At 41.4% G+C, this 15,115-nt stretch overlaps 1 protein-coding gene across 4 annotated transcripts in view; it reads right to left on the bottom strand.

Moving 5' to 3' along the window:
* The window catches only part of fam184ab (family with sequence similarity 184 member Ab), a 133,511-nt gene that overhangs the window by 10,395 nt on the left and 108,001 nt on the right, over window positions 1-15,115 (bottom strand). For all 4 annotated transcript variants that reach the window (XM_019268760.2, XM_019268762.2, XM_019268761.2 and 1 more), the window contains 3 exons: window positions 11,870-12,054; window positions 8,019-8,165; window positions 131-248 (listed from right to left, as the gene is read on the bottom strand). In XM_019268760.2, the coding sequence (XP_019124305.1) occupies window positions 131-248; window positions 8,019-8,165; window positions 11,870-12,054 (450 nt within the window). The remainder of the gene's footprint in view (window positions 1-130; window positions 249-8,018; window positions 8,166-11,869; window positions 12,055-15,115) is intronic.

Here is a 15,115-nt window from a genome sequence, read left to right as displayed (position 1 = left end):
CTTTGTTGTTCTGTTGGTTCCGGTCCTCTTTCATTAAAACAGTAATAAATAGACAACTTCTTTTTCACAGTCTCTTTATTTTCCTTCCTCCTTGCATATAGCACATATTACCTCATCAGCAGTTACCTACCACCAGTTTCTTGACTAGAGATTCCCTCTCAGACACCATGTCCTTGAGCTCAGCGATGATCTGCAGATCCTCAGGACGACTTTCTCGGTTTCTGAACTTCTCCTCTGTTCCTTCCAGCCTGTATGATGACACAAATACAAAACCAAACATAGTCTGCATTGGAGATTCACTGGGCGACATTCAGGCTTGTGTAAATACAACGGTTAAGTAATGAAAATGTATTCCTGAGGGGAAAAGACTGTATTAAGATGACCAGATTGTGTGTGCAGTTTCATCAGTGTAAAATATGCAACATCATATATCAATAACACATAAAAAAGACTATAATCTTCCACATTATAGTGTGTGTACAAGACTATGCATGAGTTAAATGCATGGACTTAAAAGAGTAAAAAGATGAGTGATTCATAGGCTTTCCGTTTTCATTAGCTTTTGATCAATAAAACAGTAATTGTCTCTGGTCCTCTTCCCATCCCTGCCCTCTTCTTTCCTCATCACAAAAACCATTAAGAAGAGTCGGACGCTTCAATCAAAAACAGCTGCGCAGTTCCTCCGGAGGTTGTTTTATTTATTTATTTATTTATTTGTTCTGTGAGTTATGGGAACTTTCAAAGACGTTATAATGAATTTTTCTCATTTCCTGACTGGCCCCTCAGAGAAATCACCGCTCGTGTACAAACCTCCGATTCATTCAAAATGTCTGTGACATTTTCCCTAATGCAACACGTGCTAAAGAATATTCTTCAAGCGAGAAACATCATCATGAGCGACACCGTTGCCTGGAATATGACTAATGTTTGGAATTGTAATGAGATGAAAAAAAGCCTCCATTTGGCAACAGCAGCGTAAAGTTTAGAGAAACTAATACACTTTAAGTTTTTCCAATTTCAGAAATTTTTGTCTTTTGCCAATACACAAGTCATCAGTTTCCCGCTACTTTACATCATATTATTGTGTCGACCTCATAATTTGATGCAGCGACGTACTGGAAATGTTTATCAGAGTGGGTTCTGGGCACTTTATTTCCTTTACGATAATACAATTAACTTTGGTAGGAATGAAACTGATAAACCGTTCGAGATCTGAAATACGAGTTTAAATTAAACAAGGACAAACGAAACCGACATCTAAAGCCGAGTGAGTTTCTGTAAAAATTAATCATGAAACAGATGAAAGTGTTGGTTTTTTTGGCTGCAGGACCATCTCAGGAAATGACAAAGGTTTCTCTGCAACTCTATTTCTGGTGTTACCGGTACCTTAGGTGACAGCAAGCTAAACAGCCTTTCACTTCCCACACTCCCACAGTACAACCCACCGAGGGGTATCTTTGTGACATTCACGTCACAGTGTGAAGTCACACTTTCTAAAAGGCCAAGTACCAGAACAGCTTGTCTTCCCGATAAACTACCCACTTCCAAGGAATGCCCGCCACTGTACAGATGCAGCCACCGGAGCCCTGCTCGGTGATACTGATCCATACTGATCTGCAGTTTCATCAGATATACTGTCTGCTGCTGTGCTGGTCCGTCTGGGCACTTCTGCAAGCGGATTCAACCGGTTTGTCGAACATTTATCTGCAGCTCAAGCATCAAACTTTCTCTTTTGCTGGTCTAGCAGCAGCGTCTGTGTTTGGCAGGAACCGATCGTTTTATAACAAAGAGAAGAGAACGCATTAAGTAGCTTAAATTATGGGTGATAAGCTTTATGTTCAATAATTTGAATTATTTGACTACTTAAAACAGTATTAAGTGTTTTTTTGGCCACTTTGGGGCATCAGTAAAAACAGCTGTCCATTTAGATATATCCGGCAGACACGGAGCAACATTAGCAACGCCGATGGAGGTTTGATGTTCTAATAAATCATAATGGCCCTTTCAAGCTGCATTAATCAGTGTTTTGGCCTTTGAAAGGAGCAACGCAGAGCTCCAAAACAAACTAAAAATCACACTTATATAACATGGCATGGCCTTGTAGAGCTGCTTATTTACGTATTGAGCAGACACTGAAGCAATAATCTACCTCTTGTTGAGTTCATTACCGAACAGGAGAAAGTGGAGGAGTACTGGTAGCTCGTTGATGTTCACCAGTTAGTTACTAACTCTGTATGTCTTCTGTTTGGGGCTGGTTAACACTGAACCGTTGTTGTTTTGGCTCAAAAACCAAAACAACGAGCTGAAAGACGCTAAAATGCTTGGCACAGCTCAGCTGAGAGGATCTGCAGGGTGGGATGATGAATTTTCTGCAGCTTCGTCACTACAGGCGACTCCTAGTAGTCACTCGACGCATTGTTAAAAGGTACGGTGTGTAAGTGGTGAGACTGCATCGTGTAGGAGAATCTACGGTGGCCTTCATGTGTCATCGTCACGACCGCATGAGTAGCCTGTTGAGACTATTGAGGTTCCTTTCGACACATATATTTGTAACTTGTATTCAGTTAAATACTCAAGCAATTAGTAAACACTTCTTCTTCTACATCTTCCTTTGTCTGCTATGCGCTCTGTAGAGCAAAAAGGTGACAATAAAAGGGTTATTCTAAGGTAATAAAAAGAATAATTCGTTTTTTATGCACGTTATATTCCATTTCTGTTAAACGATCGCCCTAAAAGTTACACACTGAACCTTTAATACAATAAAATTGGCAGGTGAAGCTTTAAAAACTACTCATAATGAGGATATGGTTTGAGTAAAGTTGTAAGGAAAGTGCCTGTAAGTGCTGTGCTGTTTCAAGTTTTTAATCCTTAACAGTCATTTTGGCTGGGAATCATACACTGTCAGCATGAAAAACTATCTGAGGCTAACACTTCCAGAGAGAGCATTTGTTCAGTAAAAACTCCTCGAATGGAGCTCACTTGTTCCCACTGAGTCTGGTGGGGGATTCATAATCCGGTCCAAATATTTTTCTGCTTCCAAATTGTAATTATATCTTTGCACTAGCTGGTTGAACTGTAGCCGAATATTCCTCTGGGCAGCGGAAGCACATTGAGGCCAAGTGTTTAGTGTCCAACTATTTTACGCACGAATGCCACAGCATCAGTAACCCTTCAGTGAGCGGGGAAGACCCTCTGTGACACCCAGCTGGAGTGTCAGTGATATACGAAAGACAAGGGACTCCGGTGTCACGCATGGCATTCGTGATATTTTTAGGTTTGTCTCAGATCACGTGAGCAGAATATTTCCACCTGCTAACGCTCGACTTATGCGAGCCATCAAACCAATTTCCCTGATAAGAGCTATTCAACAGACATCTCTGCTCCAGATATGAGTAGTGAAGCAGCGGAAAGGTGCTTTTCAAGGAACTAGTTCATGTCTGGCGTGTTGGGTAAGTTCTTCTGTTATCTCTTCGCCACCTTCTGGTCGCGTTTTCTCGTTTTCTGTCATCGGTGCTGCTGCAGTTACTGGCAGAGTTATCAAACTCACTAGACCAGCTGTCATTTATTTAAACTATGAATGATTCTCCACTGTTAGCACCAAATGATTGACCTCAAAGAACTTGAATCCTAACTGTAAAGGTATTTTAAGTGGTTGGTGCAGTGCTGCCTCAGAGTCAAGTTCACCTTACTAACAGGAAAATCAAACCCTGAAGCCAATGTTGCTTCAACGCTGATTTTGTTAAATCGATGTGTAAGCGATAGAGGCGCCAGCACAGCCTCACATTGTCCAATATTTGAACGTTAATTCAGGCATGACAACAAACACTGATTACACAAAATCAAACATGTTTGATGCTTGTTTGTAAACACACACTTTGTTTTTCCTTTGATTAAGCGTCTGGCTGTCTTAATAAATGTGATAATGCACTCTGAGGTGTTCAGATATGATGAATAATCATCGGTAATGGACGAGGACGTGTCCACTGTCGGGTCATTTCTTTCTCTCAATAGAAGACTCAGTGTATGATCTATTAAAGGGAAATAAATAGAGGTGAAAGACAAAAGAACGAATGTAGTGATGCGTGTGGCGGCTCTGACCTTCGTCCTGATTTGATTACAGCGAAGAAGAAGATCATTAAGCTCCATCACTTTCCTTGTCGTGATGAATCTGGGCTTGTCTGCTCCGTTTGAGAACAAACGGCTGCGTTGAGTGTTTAAAGGGGTTCTTGCTTTGGCATCCGGCGAGTCTTGTTTTTAATCCTGCAAATGTTTAACTGGTGAGATTTAACGGGGTAATGTAGCGAGCAGCCCCGGCGCGCTGTTGCTATGGTTACCGGCAGTTTAATTCACTTCACAGGTTTGATTTGAGGACTGCTGTTAAAAGTGTTGACTGTAATTACGTTTCCGGATGGTGTCACTTACGAGCTGGAATATTGCTGATGTGACTACGGGCTGAGTCTCTAGTTGGGATGATGACCAAAACCCCAAATAAACACAAACTGTAAACGAACAGACGCAGAGCAAAATATTTAAATAATCATTGAGAGCTGGAGCTTTCTGCGGCGGCTGTTTAGGGAGACAAACGCGTGGAGGGAGAGGGACGAGACTGTCGTCACCACGTTGATTAATTAGGCGGAAAGGGACGGGGCTGGTAGTTAAGACAGATCTGTGTATTAGTTAATTAGATGGAAGACGGTGTGTCATCTCTGGGGACGGCTCCAGAAATGCATCTATACTGGGAAATGTTCAGAAACTGCCAGAAAATAAAAAAACTGCGTAGCATTAGAGTAAATTTGTCCCAGAAAAAAAAACACAGAAAGGAGCCTGACTACATGTTTAATATGTAAAGTTAATTCACCCTACAAACTGTCTCACTTTTGTTGTTAAAGACATCTTGCAGAAGGGGAAGTCTGGCCACGAGCTAATGCTATTTGGGTTGTCTTGGCATGTTAGTTTGATATTCAGTCGTAATTACATTATAGCCTGCAGTCTGGCGACCACTAAAGTGGTCCTAACTCCAACTCTCTGCACCAAATTTCATGGCAATCCATCCGATGTCGTCATGAAAGGTCAAGCCTGTGGTGGCGCTACATCAAAAGTCTGAGGATCATCAATGAACGTATGATTCATCCGCCGGAGACCATGAATGTCAACAAAAATGTCATGGAAATCCATCCAACAATTTCAGTGTGGACAAGACAACGACAACCCCAAGAACTGTGTGCTAAAAACAGAGACGGGAAATCAAATCAAAAGATCAAATGTCAGAACATGCATCTCCAAGATATTGGAGCAAAGTCCATCCTCTGATGAAGACCAGGCTGGAAAAGCTAGTAAGGGGACCTTGAGCTAAAAAACAAACAAACAAAAAAAGTAGCTGACTAGAAGTAAAACTTTCAGGATAAGATCTGCTGTATAAGCTTTCAGATTCTCTGCTTCCGTTGCATTTTGTTGTTCTGTTTGTTCCGTGTTCAAGGTTTTTTTTTTTATCTTTGCACAGTCGATTGTACCGATTCATGAAACAACAGAGAAAATGCTGGATCGTTTTTAGGAAATATCTCCTTTTACAGACACTCTATCAGCATTTGTCCAACTGCCTTTGCATCGTACTGTATATATTGTGTAATACGAGCTCTGTTTGTGGCTGTACATCCTCTGTGGTCCAGCAGGTGTCACTTTGCTCTCAGCTGAGTCAGACAAAAAGGAGGTCAGCTCTGAGGAGGATGCTAGCTCGCTGCATATCTCCTGACTCTGTTGTTTTCCGCATGGCCTTTCTTTCTTTATCTCGCTCTGTTGTCCTTCTGTCTATCTCTGGGAACTTTTCTCTCGAGGTTTGTTTTAGCTCATTTCCCTCATGACTCGGCATCAACTCACTGCCCACCGGCAACTCGCTTCTTTCTCCATCCATCCATCATCTTCTCTGCATCTCTGTCTCTGTCTTCACCTGCGTTCATTCGTGTCACTTCCCATAAACACTCTCCTCAGTCTCTGTAGTAACACCCTCAGAACGCTGCATCCTCACAGCTTTCACTCTTTGCTTCACCCGACACCTAAACTGACCTCTCTTTCCTACAGTAACTTCACTCTGTCATCAATAATATAACCACCCTCTTCATCTTCAGTAATAAAAGACATGCCCTTCCACTGATTCGATTCTTTGACGCCGGCATCATTACTCGCTAAGCTAAACGTCTTTGATCGTCGTTTCATGTGAGTCTATACATTTTCTTTGAACTCTGCAAGTTCTCCAAACTGAGGAAGTTCTTACTGATATTTCAGACTGTACATTCGGCAGAACAAGTCCTGAGTTTAATGATGCACAGTTCATCTGAGATGAATGTTTCATGGCTACAGGAGTCAGAGAATCTCGGGAGTTTCGTCTTAAACCAGTGAAACATCCAATTTTGTGATACTGATGAATATTCCTGCTGCCTCATAGCGTTCCTGCACTAAAAAAAAGGAAACAATATACATTTATACTACTTAGATGTTCAGGGTGATGTCACAGTTGAGGCAGTGAAACAAATCGAGCACGCCAACCAGTCCAATCTCAGCCTGGCATCGCTGGACTAATTCACAAATGCAAATTGTCAGAGCAAAATAAAACATCGTGAGCTCTGCAGATTCGTCTGGTTCCCAGGCTGGGCCGATCAATAAGACTGAACAATGGAAAGGGTTATTAACAGGAAGAGCTGAAGTTACGACGGCTAACAGAGGAGGTCATGTTTATATTTAACATAAACTACACAAGTTATACGGTATGATTCTTTGACAAATCTTCTATATATGTGACAATAAATATCAGTTTTCCTGGCAGTGTGTGAAACTAATTTAAAGCTAAAATTTAGGAACAGTTAAATTATTATTAAACTTGTCAGTATTTCTAAAACTTCTGGCAACAGCACTGACAATAGCTACGATTTAATTTGGTGCATTTTTGGCAGGAAGAGTTGTTTATATTCGATGCTTGACATTCTGCTTTGTGTGCTCGTCATGACACGGTAAATCTTGTTAGAAAAGCAGCTCTTCCTCCTTGCGGTTTATACTCCAGCGAAGATAAGAGCGAGATCGACAATAGGACGAACCACAACAGCGCTCACATAGAAAAAGAGCGAATGAAAACCAAAATATCCGGCAGACTGGACACTTGTTAATGTCACGGAGACGCGCTGACGCACATCTGAGCTCAGACAGACATCCAGGGTATGAAAACTGAGATTTTTTCACTCATAAAACCGAGAGCTTCCGATATCAATCTTTCATTAAGTTGGACTCAGTTGTCTGAAAAACCGACTTTAATCAAAGACGAAGCACTAGACGATGCCGCCGTCTTTCTTTTTAATCTCTCATTTCATGGAGTATTGTTTCCCTTTTTGTTTTGAGAAAAATGGAAGTGCGTTGTTTCCACAAGAATGAGGCTCAGGTACAGATCGAGGGTGCCCGGGGGTAAATCTCTCCCGGGGACGCCTTTCATGGTGAGCCAGTTTTGTCGTGCTCGGCGCAGCTGTTTATAACGTATGACACAAGCACTATGATTAGCTGAGAGGAAAATAATTCATCACGGCCGCCTCATCTATATTTATACTCCACTCCAATGTGACGTAAATGCAAATAAAAATAGACGGCATGGATGCGCCCGCTCCTATATGACAACTGTGAGTGTGTTTAGATATGCCCTAATTGTCTCTTGTGATTTATTTTTTTTAGGTCAGTGCATAAATAAAAAAAAGAAAAGCACAGCGTTTAATGTGTTTTTACTATATTTGGTCACCTGCTCGACTGAAGGAGAGGATATGACAAGTGTAGAAGAAACCAGGAGTGTTCAGGCAGGTGTGAACGCGTCATCTTTTATCCCTCCCTGGAGAAAACCTGTCTGTTGTTTTATGCTTCCACAGCACACAATTACATTATCGAGCTGTGCACATGGCGATCATGAGGAAAGAATTAGATCTGTTGTTGTTGTTGTTGCACAGCTGTTTGAAAGACCACACAAGCACAAGTGAGCAGTATGTACATACAGTATCTGGAGGGCGGAGATCTTGTCTTTGAGCACTTCCTGGGCTTTGTTGAAGTCCGACAGCATGTTCTGCGTCTCTCTGCTGTGGACGGCGCTCATTTCGGCGAGCTCCCTCTCGTGCCTCTTCGTCAGCTCTTGTTCGTGAGCCCTGAGGAGAGAGAAGAACAAGTCACGTCAAACATGACTGTGCTAAAACAAACTTACCGACGAGTCAAACTGGCGACAAACGATCTAACCTACAAAAAAAATGGATGGCGATTTGAACACACCTTCTCTTAATATGTGGTCGTGGTATAAGAGCGATAATGCACTCTGAGGTGTTCTGATATAACAAATAACAGAGTCGGTGCTTCGCAGTGGTTGAATAAATATTCAGATCATTTAGTTAGGTGAAAGTAGCAACTCGATAATTTACAAATACTCCATCACAAGTGTCAAAGTCCGGCATTAAATATCTGCATAGGCAAAAAATAAATAAATATTATCAGCTAAACTGACTAAATATGTAGAATAACCCTGTTTATTGTTGTATTGTTATAGACTATATTATTGGATTTTAAAGTTTATGCAGCATTTTAATGTTTTATTAAGATGGTCATAATTTTGAATGTTTTTATTTAATTTACTGGACCACAACGCATTAAAATTACATTTTCTATAAAGTAACTAGTAACTATAGCTGCCAGCTTCTATGTGAAGATAAAACTAACTAAAGTACAAGTACTTAAGTAAATGGACTGACGCTTTGCGGCGCTTTCTTTACATTTAGTTACAAACTGTATACTTCTGTAAGTACTTCAATAAAGCCATATCAGGTCATGTGAAATCCTAAAATCCCTTCCAGTTAATGAAGTCGTTTGTATGGAGTCCAAAAAAACTAAAAAAAAAAAGCCCAAACTTTATTTATTTATTTTCAAATGGGGTGACAGTTCCCTTTAAGACTTAATCAGGACCTGCAGACTCTCTCTCCTTCTCCGTCCGTCTCTCCCAGGAGAAGCGAACATAATGGATTGTTCCACAGAGGAAACGGTGGCGAGATTAGAAAAACGGGGGGAGACAGATGCACAGAATGAATTCCTCGAACATAATTGCATGAAAACATACCCGGTGTGAATGTAATTAAGATAGAAGTGTGACTTGACTGTTGTGGAAAAAAATAACAGCAGAATACGATGAGACAATAATATGACATAAACGTGGTACGGCTTAAGCTCAAAATATGACATGCATGTCAAACACGTGCACAGAACGTGTGAAATGAATAATTCATCTTATGAAATATGTTAAAATTAGGTCTTTCTACCGGAGGAAAGGAGCTAAAAAAAAGAAGATGATGACGGAAAACGGGGATAAAAGATGATCGTAATTAAACGAGGAGGAGAAAAAGGTTGATAAAAGGGATGTGAGGGAGGATGGAGGAGAAACATGGATGTCTGTCTGCCTCTCACTCTGACTGGGCCAACTCCCCCTGAGGGGTGCACATCTTCTCTCTCTGCTTCCTCTTTATTTATTTATCAGCCTATTTTTATCCCTGTGACCAGGATTCAGACGAGGGGTTACGTAACAGCGGCAGAAATGTGCTGCGCATGGGCCTGCCGGCAGAGAGCGAGCGAGATAGGAGTGCGGACGCATATGAAAAGCTAAGAGCGCATGAATTAACGATAGAGAGGGGGGGAAAAAGCTGCATGGGAGCAGCCGTCAAACATACGCTCATGTGGAAAAACCTTCACACACACACACACACACACACACACACACACACACACACACACACACACACATAAATCCATGCCTACAGATTGATTCTAATGAGGAGCTGGACCACATTAGGCATACAACGCTAAAAAATTCATAACACGCCGCAGGGAACAACACAATTCGAGATCCCATTTTGCTTTTACCCTAAATAACCTTCACATCTCATAATCAATCGGCTCCCGACACTGATCGAGGAGAGAGAGGGACACACACAAAGACAGCAGGAGACACTGATTCGCCTCGTTTGGTTTTTCTCCCTCGCTTTCATCTCGGTGTGTGTTTTCCTCAGGCCAGGAGCGGGAGACGGATTGCAGAAACTATCGTCATTCGGATGTAATAAGAGAAGTCAAATTCAGAAGCATGCGCTGATGACAGAGGCCACCGAGAGGTGAAAGGGTCGTGTGTGTCCTGAAATGTCAGGGATAATGTCTTATTAATGTTCTCAACGCTGCCACTCTGTTCTTACTCGCTGGCATTCACATTCACCCAGGGCGAGACGAGAAGATTGATACCGTTTTTGTATCTGTGCGTTAAAATACGACGCTGGAGGCCGGAGGTGATTGGCTCAGCTTACTAACATCTTTCTTCACGTCCAATAACTCATTGTATCTCCTTGGTTTAATCCAATGGTTTTCAACCAGGGGGAACAAGATCATTTCTGGGGGGGTCACCAAATAAAATAAAATAAAATAAAGTGGCAGCTCTCAGCGATGTCACTTGACATGACATTTAACACAAGAACTCAAAAACATTACATACTCCAGGCTGTAGACTCTGTTTCATACATGTAAACAGACCCAGTTACCTCATGAGAATGTGTTTGTATTTATTATTATTCTTTTAGGACTAAAGCATGATGACTATTTCAATAAATCTAAAAAAATCTAATCAGTTCTTGTCCTGTCTGTGCAAATACATGCTCCTCCTGTGCGAGCTTCGTAGCTTCCACGTGTTTTACTCCAGTAATTCCTGAACAGTGTCAAGCAGACGTTGGTAATTTAGGGGATTGTTGTGACTGTAAAAGTTTTAGAGCCTCGAAAAATTATGTATCAATAACTACAGCTGTTTGTTCAAAACACAACATGTGACCTACCGTAAATCACAAATGATGAATTTGTATTCCTGTTCGTGGACAGCGTGTTAATTTGATTAAATTTGTGTTCAGACATAAAGCAAAACACATTTTCAGCTTGTATCATTTGTTTGAGTTTGACCGTTCAGTTCAGTTCGTGATGATTTGCTCCAAACAGTCAACGTAACAACTGCAACAAACATTAGCTGTGAGCCAGCTCCGGTATCCCGTCTCTCTCTCCATGATCGGGTATTGGGAGTAACGGGGAAGTATCGGGATAAACGTGAATTTTTGCTCCAGCTGAAACACGTCAAACTTCTGTGACACGTCTTCTTGTTGTCTCAGGTCAATTTTGTGTCTAATTTTGTCTTTCCGTTGACTTTGCACCGCCTCTGAAATCGTCCTGGTTGTTTTCAGCTTTCCTCACTTCCGGTCTTTGAATTTAGTCACGGACATGTCGGGAGTCTCTGTATCTTTAATAGAGCTACAGTGAAAGCTAAACTCGACATGCTGTTTGACAGGTAAGTGAACTGGGAAGATGAGGAACATTAAACACGGACACAAAATGGAGGCAAAGAAGAGGAAAAATAAAAGAACTCAAGGACCGTCCCTTTGAATTCATGAGAAAAACATCCAGTAGCTTGGTTGCCAGGTTACAGTGCATTAAGATAAACTGCATTGTGAACACAGAGAGGTCTGTGCTGCTTTAGTTGTGCATGTGTATGTGTGTGAGACGAGGATGCTCCAGTCCAATCTGTCTAGTCTACCTGAAATTTTAAAGTGTTGACACAGGTTTTAAAGGATTTAAAGGACACCACTTCACACAGTATGAATGGTTTGGTTATACTGTATGAACCAGGACGTGCTTGAACAAGTTTTGGAGGTCAGTGGTGATAAAACTTGAGTGTTACTGGACAAAACCAAATCAGAAGAGCTCCCAGGAAGGATTAAACTCTCTGCACTGGCTACGAAGACAAGTCTGCACCATGGTTTTGTACCGTGCTCCGCACTCTGAGTCATACCTGATCTGCTGATTGGCTTCGCTGCGGATCTTCAGCACCTCCTTGCCCTTGAGCTCCAGCTCTTTAGTCAGGGTGCTGATGTTCTCGTTGAGTGTGTGGATCTGGTGGTCGAGCTGGGCGATGTGGTTCTTCCTCCTGGAGACTTCCTCCTGCAGCTCGGTGATCCGGCCCAACAGCTCACGCTCCTGGGAGGAAACAAAAAAACTCTTTTTAATTAAAGCCTCTTTTTTCTTGAAGCACAAACTTCTATGAGATTTTCCAATGAAAATCAAGGACAACTTGCTTTCCTCAGATTTTCTGCTGACTACCAGCCTGACAGGAGAGGCGCCTGATGTCTTTTTATAGTAACACTAGGCTTTTTTCTGGCTGACTGTATGTATAAATGACTGCAGAACATAATCATGTTGTACATTGAACCCTTGTTCTGGTGTTCACATGTGTATCTCTAGTATTTTTTACAGTATTTCTGTATTTTGTGGTAGACAAAATACTCTGTGACATTGCATACCGCATTGTAGTTACCAGTGAAGCTGCGTAAGAGATGTATTTTCTTTCTGTATTTGATGTAGATTGCTATTTTTATTCCAATGTGAGTGGACAAAATTTCCTAAATTACAGCCTCAAAATGATTTTAGAGTTGAATCAACAAGCTGAAAACTGAATATGATAATCTTCAAAAACATGATAAAAGCCAGTTGTGTTTGATTACAGTGGGTGGTAACTCGGTATATTGGGTCTCATTTTGACTAATTTCTACTTTTATTATGAAATATAATGAAATAGAGGTAGATTTGGGGAATTTTATCCTTTCTTTAATTAAGCTCATATGTTGCTTCTTTATTTTCAGACTTTGAAGCCTGAAAGTTCTTGTTCAGTGTTTAAAACGTCTTTTCAGGGATCCAATGTTTCTTATCGACAGCACAAACTGGGCTCATAATCAAATTAAATTATTAATCCACAATGAAGTTCCTGTGCTGGTTATTATGTGTAAAGAGGGAGTGCTGCAGTGTTGGAGGATAGTGCAAAGCTACCTTCTAAAATAAACCCTGTAAAGCAAAAGTTTTCAAAGTCTGAGACTGTGGGCCCCCCCGACAGTTTACTTGCTGAATTTCGCTCGATTCCTGGACGCCTGTGGGATCATGATTAAGTTATTTCACCCCATAGATACTCAAAAATTGAGCCGACATAGCCTATTGCTGTTTGACACAACGTCTGACTCTGGGAAAGTGAGAAAAACGACAGTATCCGAACTCCCTCTTTAACCAAATCATGCACATTTAGGCTGTTCTGCGTGATCTCCTTGATGTATTTTCACTTCCTCTCACTGACACTGTTTGAGGCCCCCTGGGGAAGCCCGCCGCCTCCCACTCTGTGAATCCTGAGCACTGGCTCACATGTCGACTGTAAAAGAGTCAAGTCATTCACAAATATGACAAAAACTACATTTCAGTTGCTTGTGTGAATCAGCTCTCTATAAATCACTGAATGGTCGTTCATTCATCCAGTGACCAACTATCCAAATTACTCATGGCCCTCCTGCAGAGCTGCTCCTTTCTTCTGAGCGCCACCATCAGACAAAAGATCTGAAAGTGAACAAGTGATTTTGTCGACAGGGTGGGAGTGAACAATGCGGAGGTTCAATCACACACAGACACGCAACCTGCCTGATTTTACGAGTCCAGTATGACGTGACTAAAACTTGATGTAACATTTATTTTTTTAAATCTAATCTTTCAGTCCTGGTCCTAAGAAGTTTTTCTTGTTACCAGAATCTCGTCCAGTTTAAAGGCTGGCAAACGTTTTTCTTATTGTTGAGAAATCCAGAAAAAACCATGATGAATTGATCTCATGAACTAGTATTGATTTACATAATTAAATGTAACTGCAGTTTATTTTGATTCAGTCCGTTCACACCGTCCTGATGCCACAAGAGCAGAAAATGTGTGTTAATCCACCGCTGAAAGTAGTCCCCAACAAAAACCTCCTCCTGTTTGAGTAACATTTCATAAAAACTACAAGATGTTTTAGGAAACTAGTGAGCATTTTTAAAGAAATGAAACTACAAATATTTATTCAGCAGGGGACAGTGTGGTGGGGGCCGCAGGCAAGTTAAAGACCTAACAGACCTATCCTTTATTTCACCACACAAACAAAATGTAAAACCCAAAAGTGCAAAGAAAGCTGGACTCATTTTACAACGATGTTTGGTCTGAATTTTAAAGGTGTAACTTATATTGTGTACGAGCGACAGAATGTGCAGGACTCTTTGGTTCTTCTCTTGAAATGAACTCTGTTATTTCAAAGGAAATCACTTCAAAAATCCAACAAGAGACTCCCATCCTGTTTCATCTCGTCGTTATCCAGCCTTAAAACATCCTAGTTCAGTGTTAAAATCCACATCATGATGGGAAGCAGAGTGGAGCTTGTTTGCCAAATTGATCATTATGATTAGACGTCTGAATAAAGAGGCAAAGATGTGATCTGAAGGTTCCCAGTCAAGGGCCACTTAACTCCATCATGTTTAGATTAAACACTGTCGAGTTATTGTCCACTAATGACTCCCTCTCTGACTCTGCAAAAATCTCACACAACTCGCCTCCATAACAACTTTTGCCAAGGGCTATGTTCACATATCCAAAAGCCATAATCTTGTATAATCACCTCATGGTCACAAACACCCGTCCTGACTATCGGTCTCTATCAGAGTCTCTCTAAACATTTGATTTAACGTCATTGGCTGATTTTTTTGCTGTCAATAAACCTGGCGGCGTGAATAAGCACAACGGACACAGGGCAGATTAATCTTTAATGACTCATATACTCATTTCACTATCTGTCTCGTCAAACTGTGGCTTTATTCTGCGGAGAGAGGAGGAACAAAAGAAACAAGCGAACAAGAAGCCGGCAGAATAAAAGGAAGAAACAAAGACGAAAGAAAATAAACTGAAATCGGTTCCTCTCGGGGCATTCGGGAGGATTTGAAGGGTATGTAAAGCGCAGGGACTTTTTTTTAAAGGTGTAATCAAATGAAAGCAGATATCTGTTCGCATTCACGGCGCACGAGCGGCGAGATGAAACTGCAGGTTTGGAGCTTTTATTTCGTCTGTCACTCTGTCATCGCTGTCTGTTCTCTCATTCATTCCCCTCCGCTCCAAACAAACTCAGTTAAATAAACCAACAGCCCCCCTGAAGGAGGAGTGTGTGCGCACCATTTTGCCACCGCCGCCGCCTCCCTATTCTCATTTT

This window comes from Larimichthys crocea, chromosome XI, assembly GCF_000972845.2.
Source record: "Larimichthys crocea isolate SSNF chromosome XI, L_crocea_2.0, whole genome shotgun sequence".
In the NCBI taxonomy this organism is placed as follows: domain Eukaryota; kingdom Metazoa; phylum Chordata; class Actinopteri; family Sciaenidae; genus Larimichthys; species Larimichthys crocea.
This window is presented reverse-complemented; position numbering and strand designations above follow the sequence as displayed.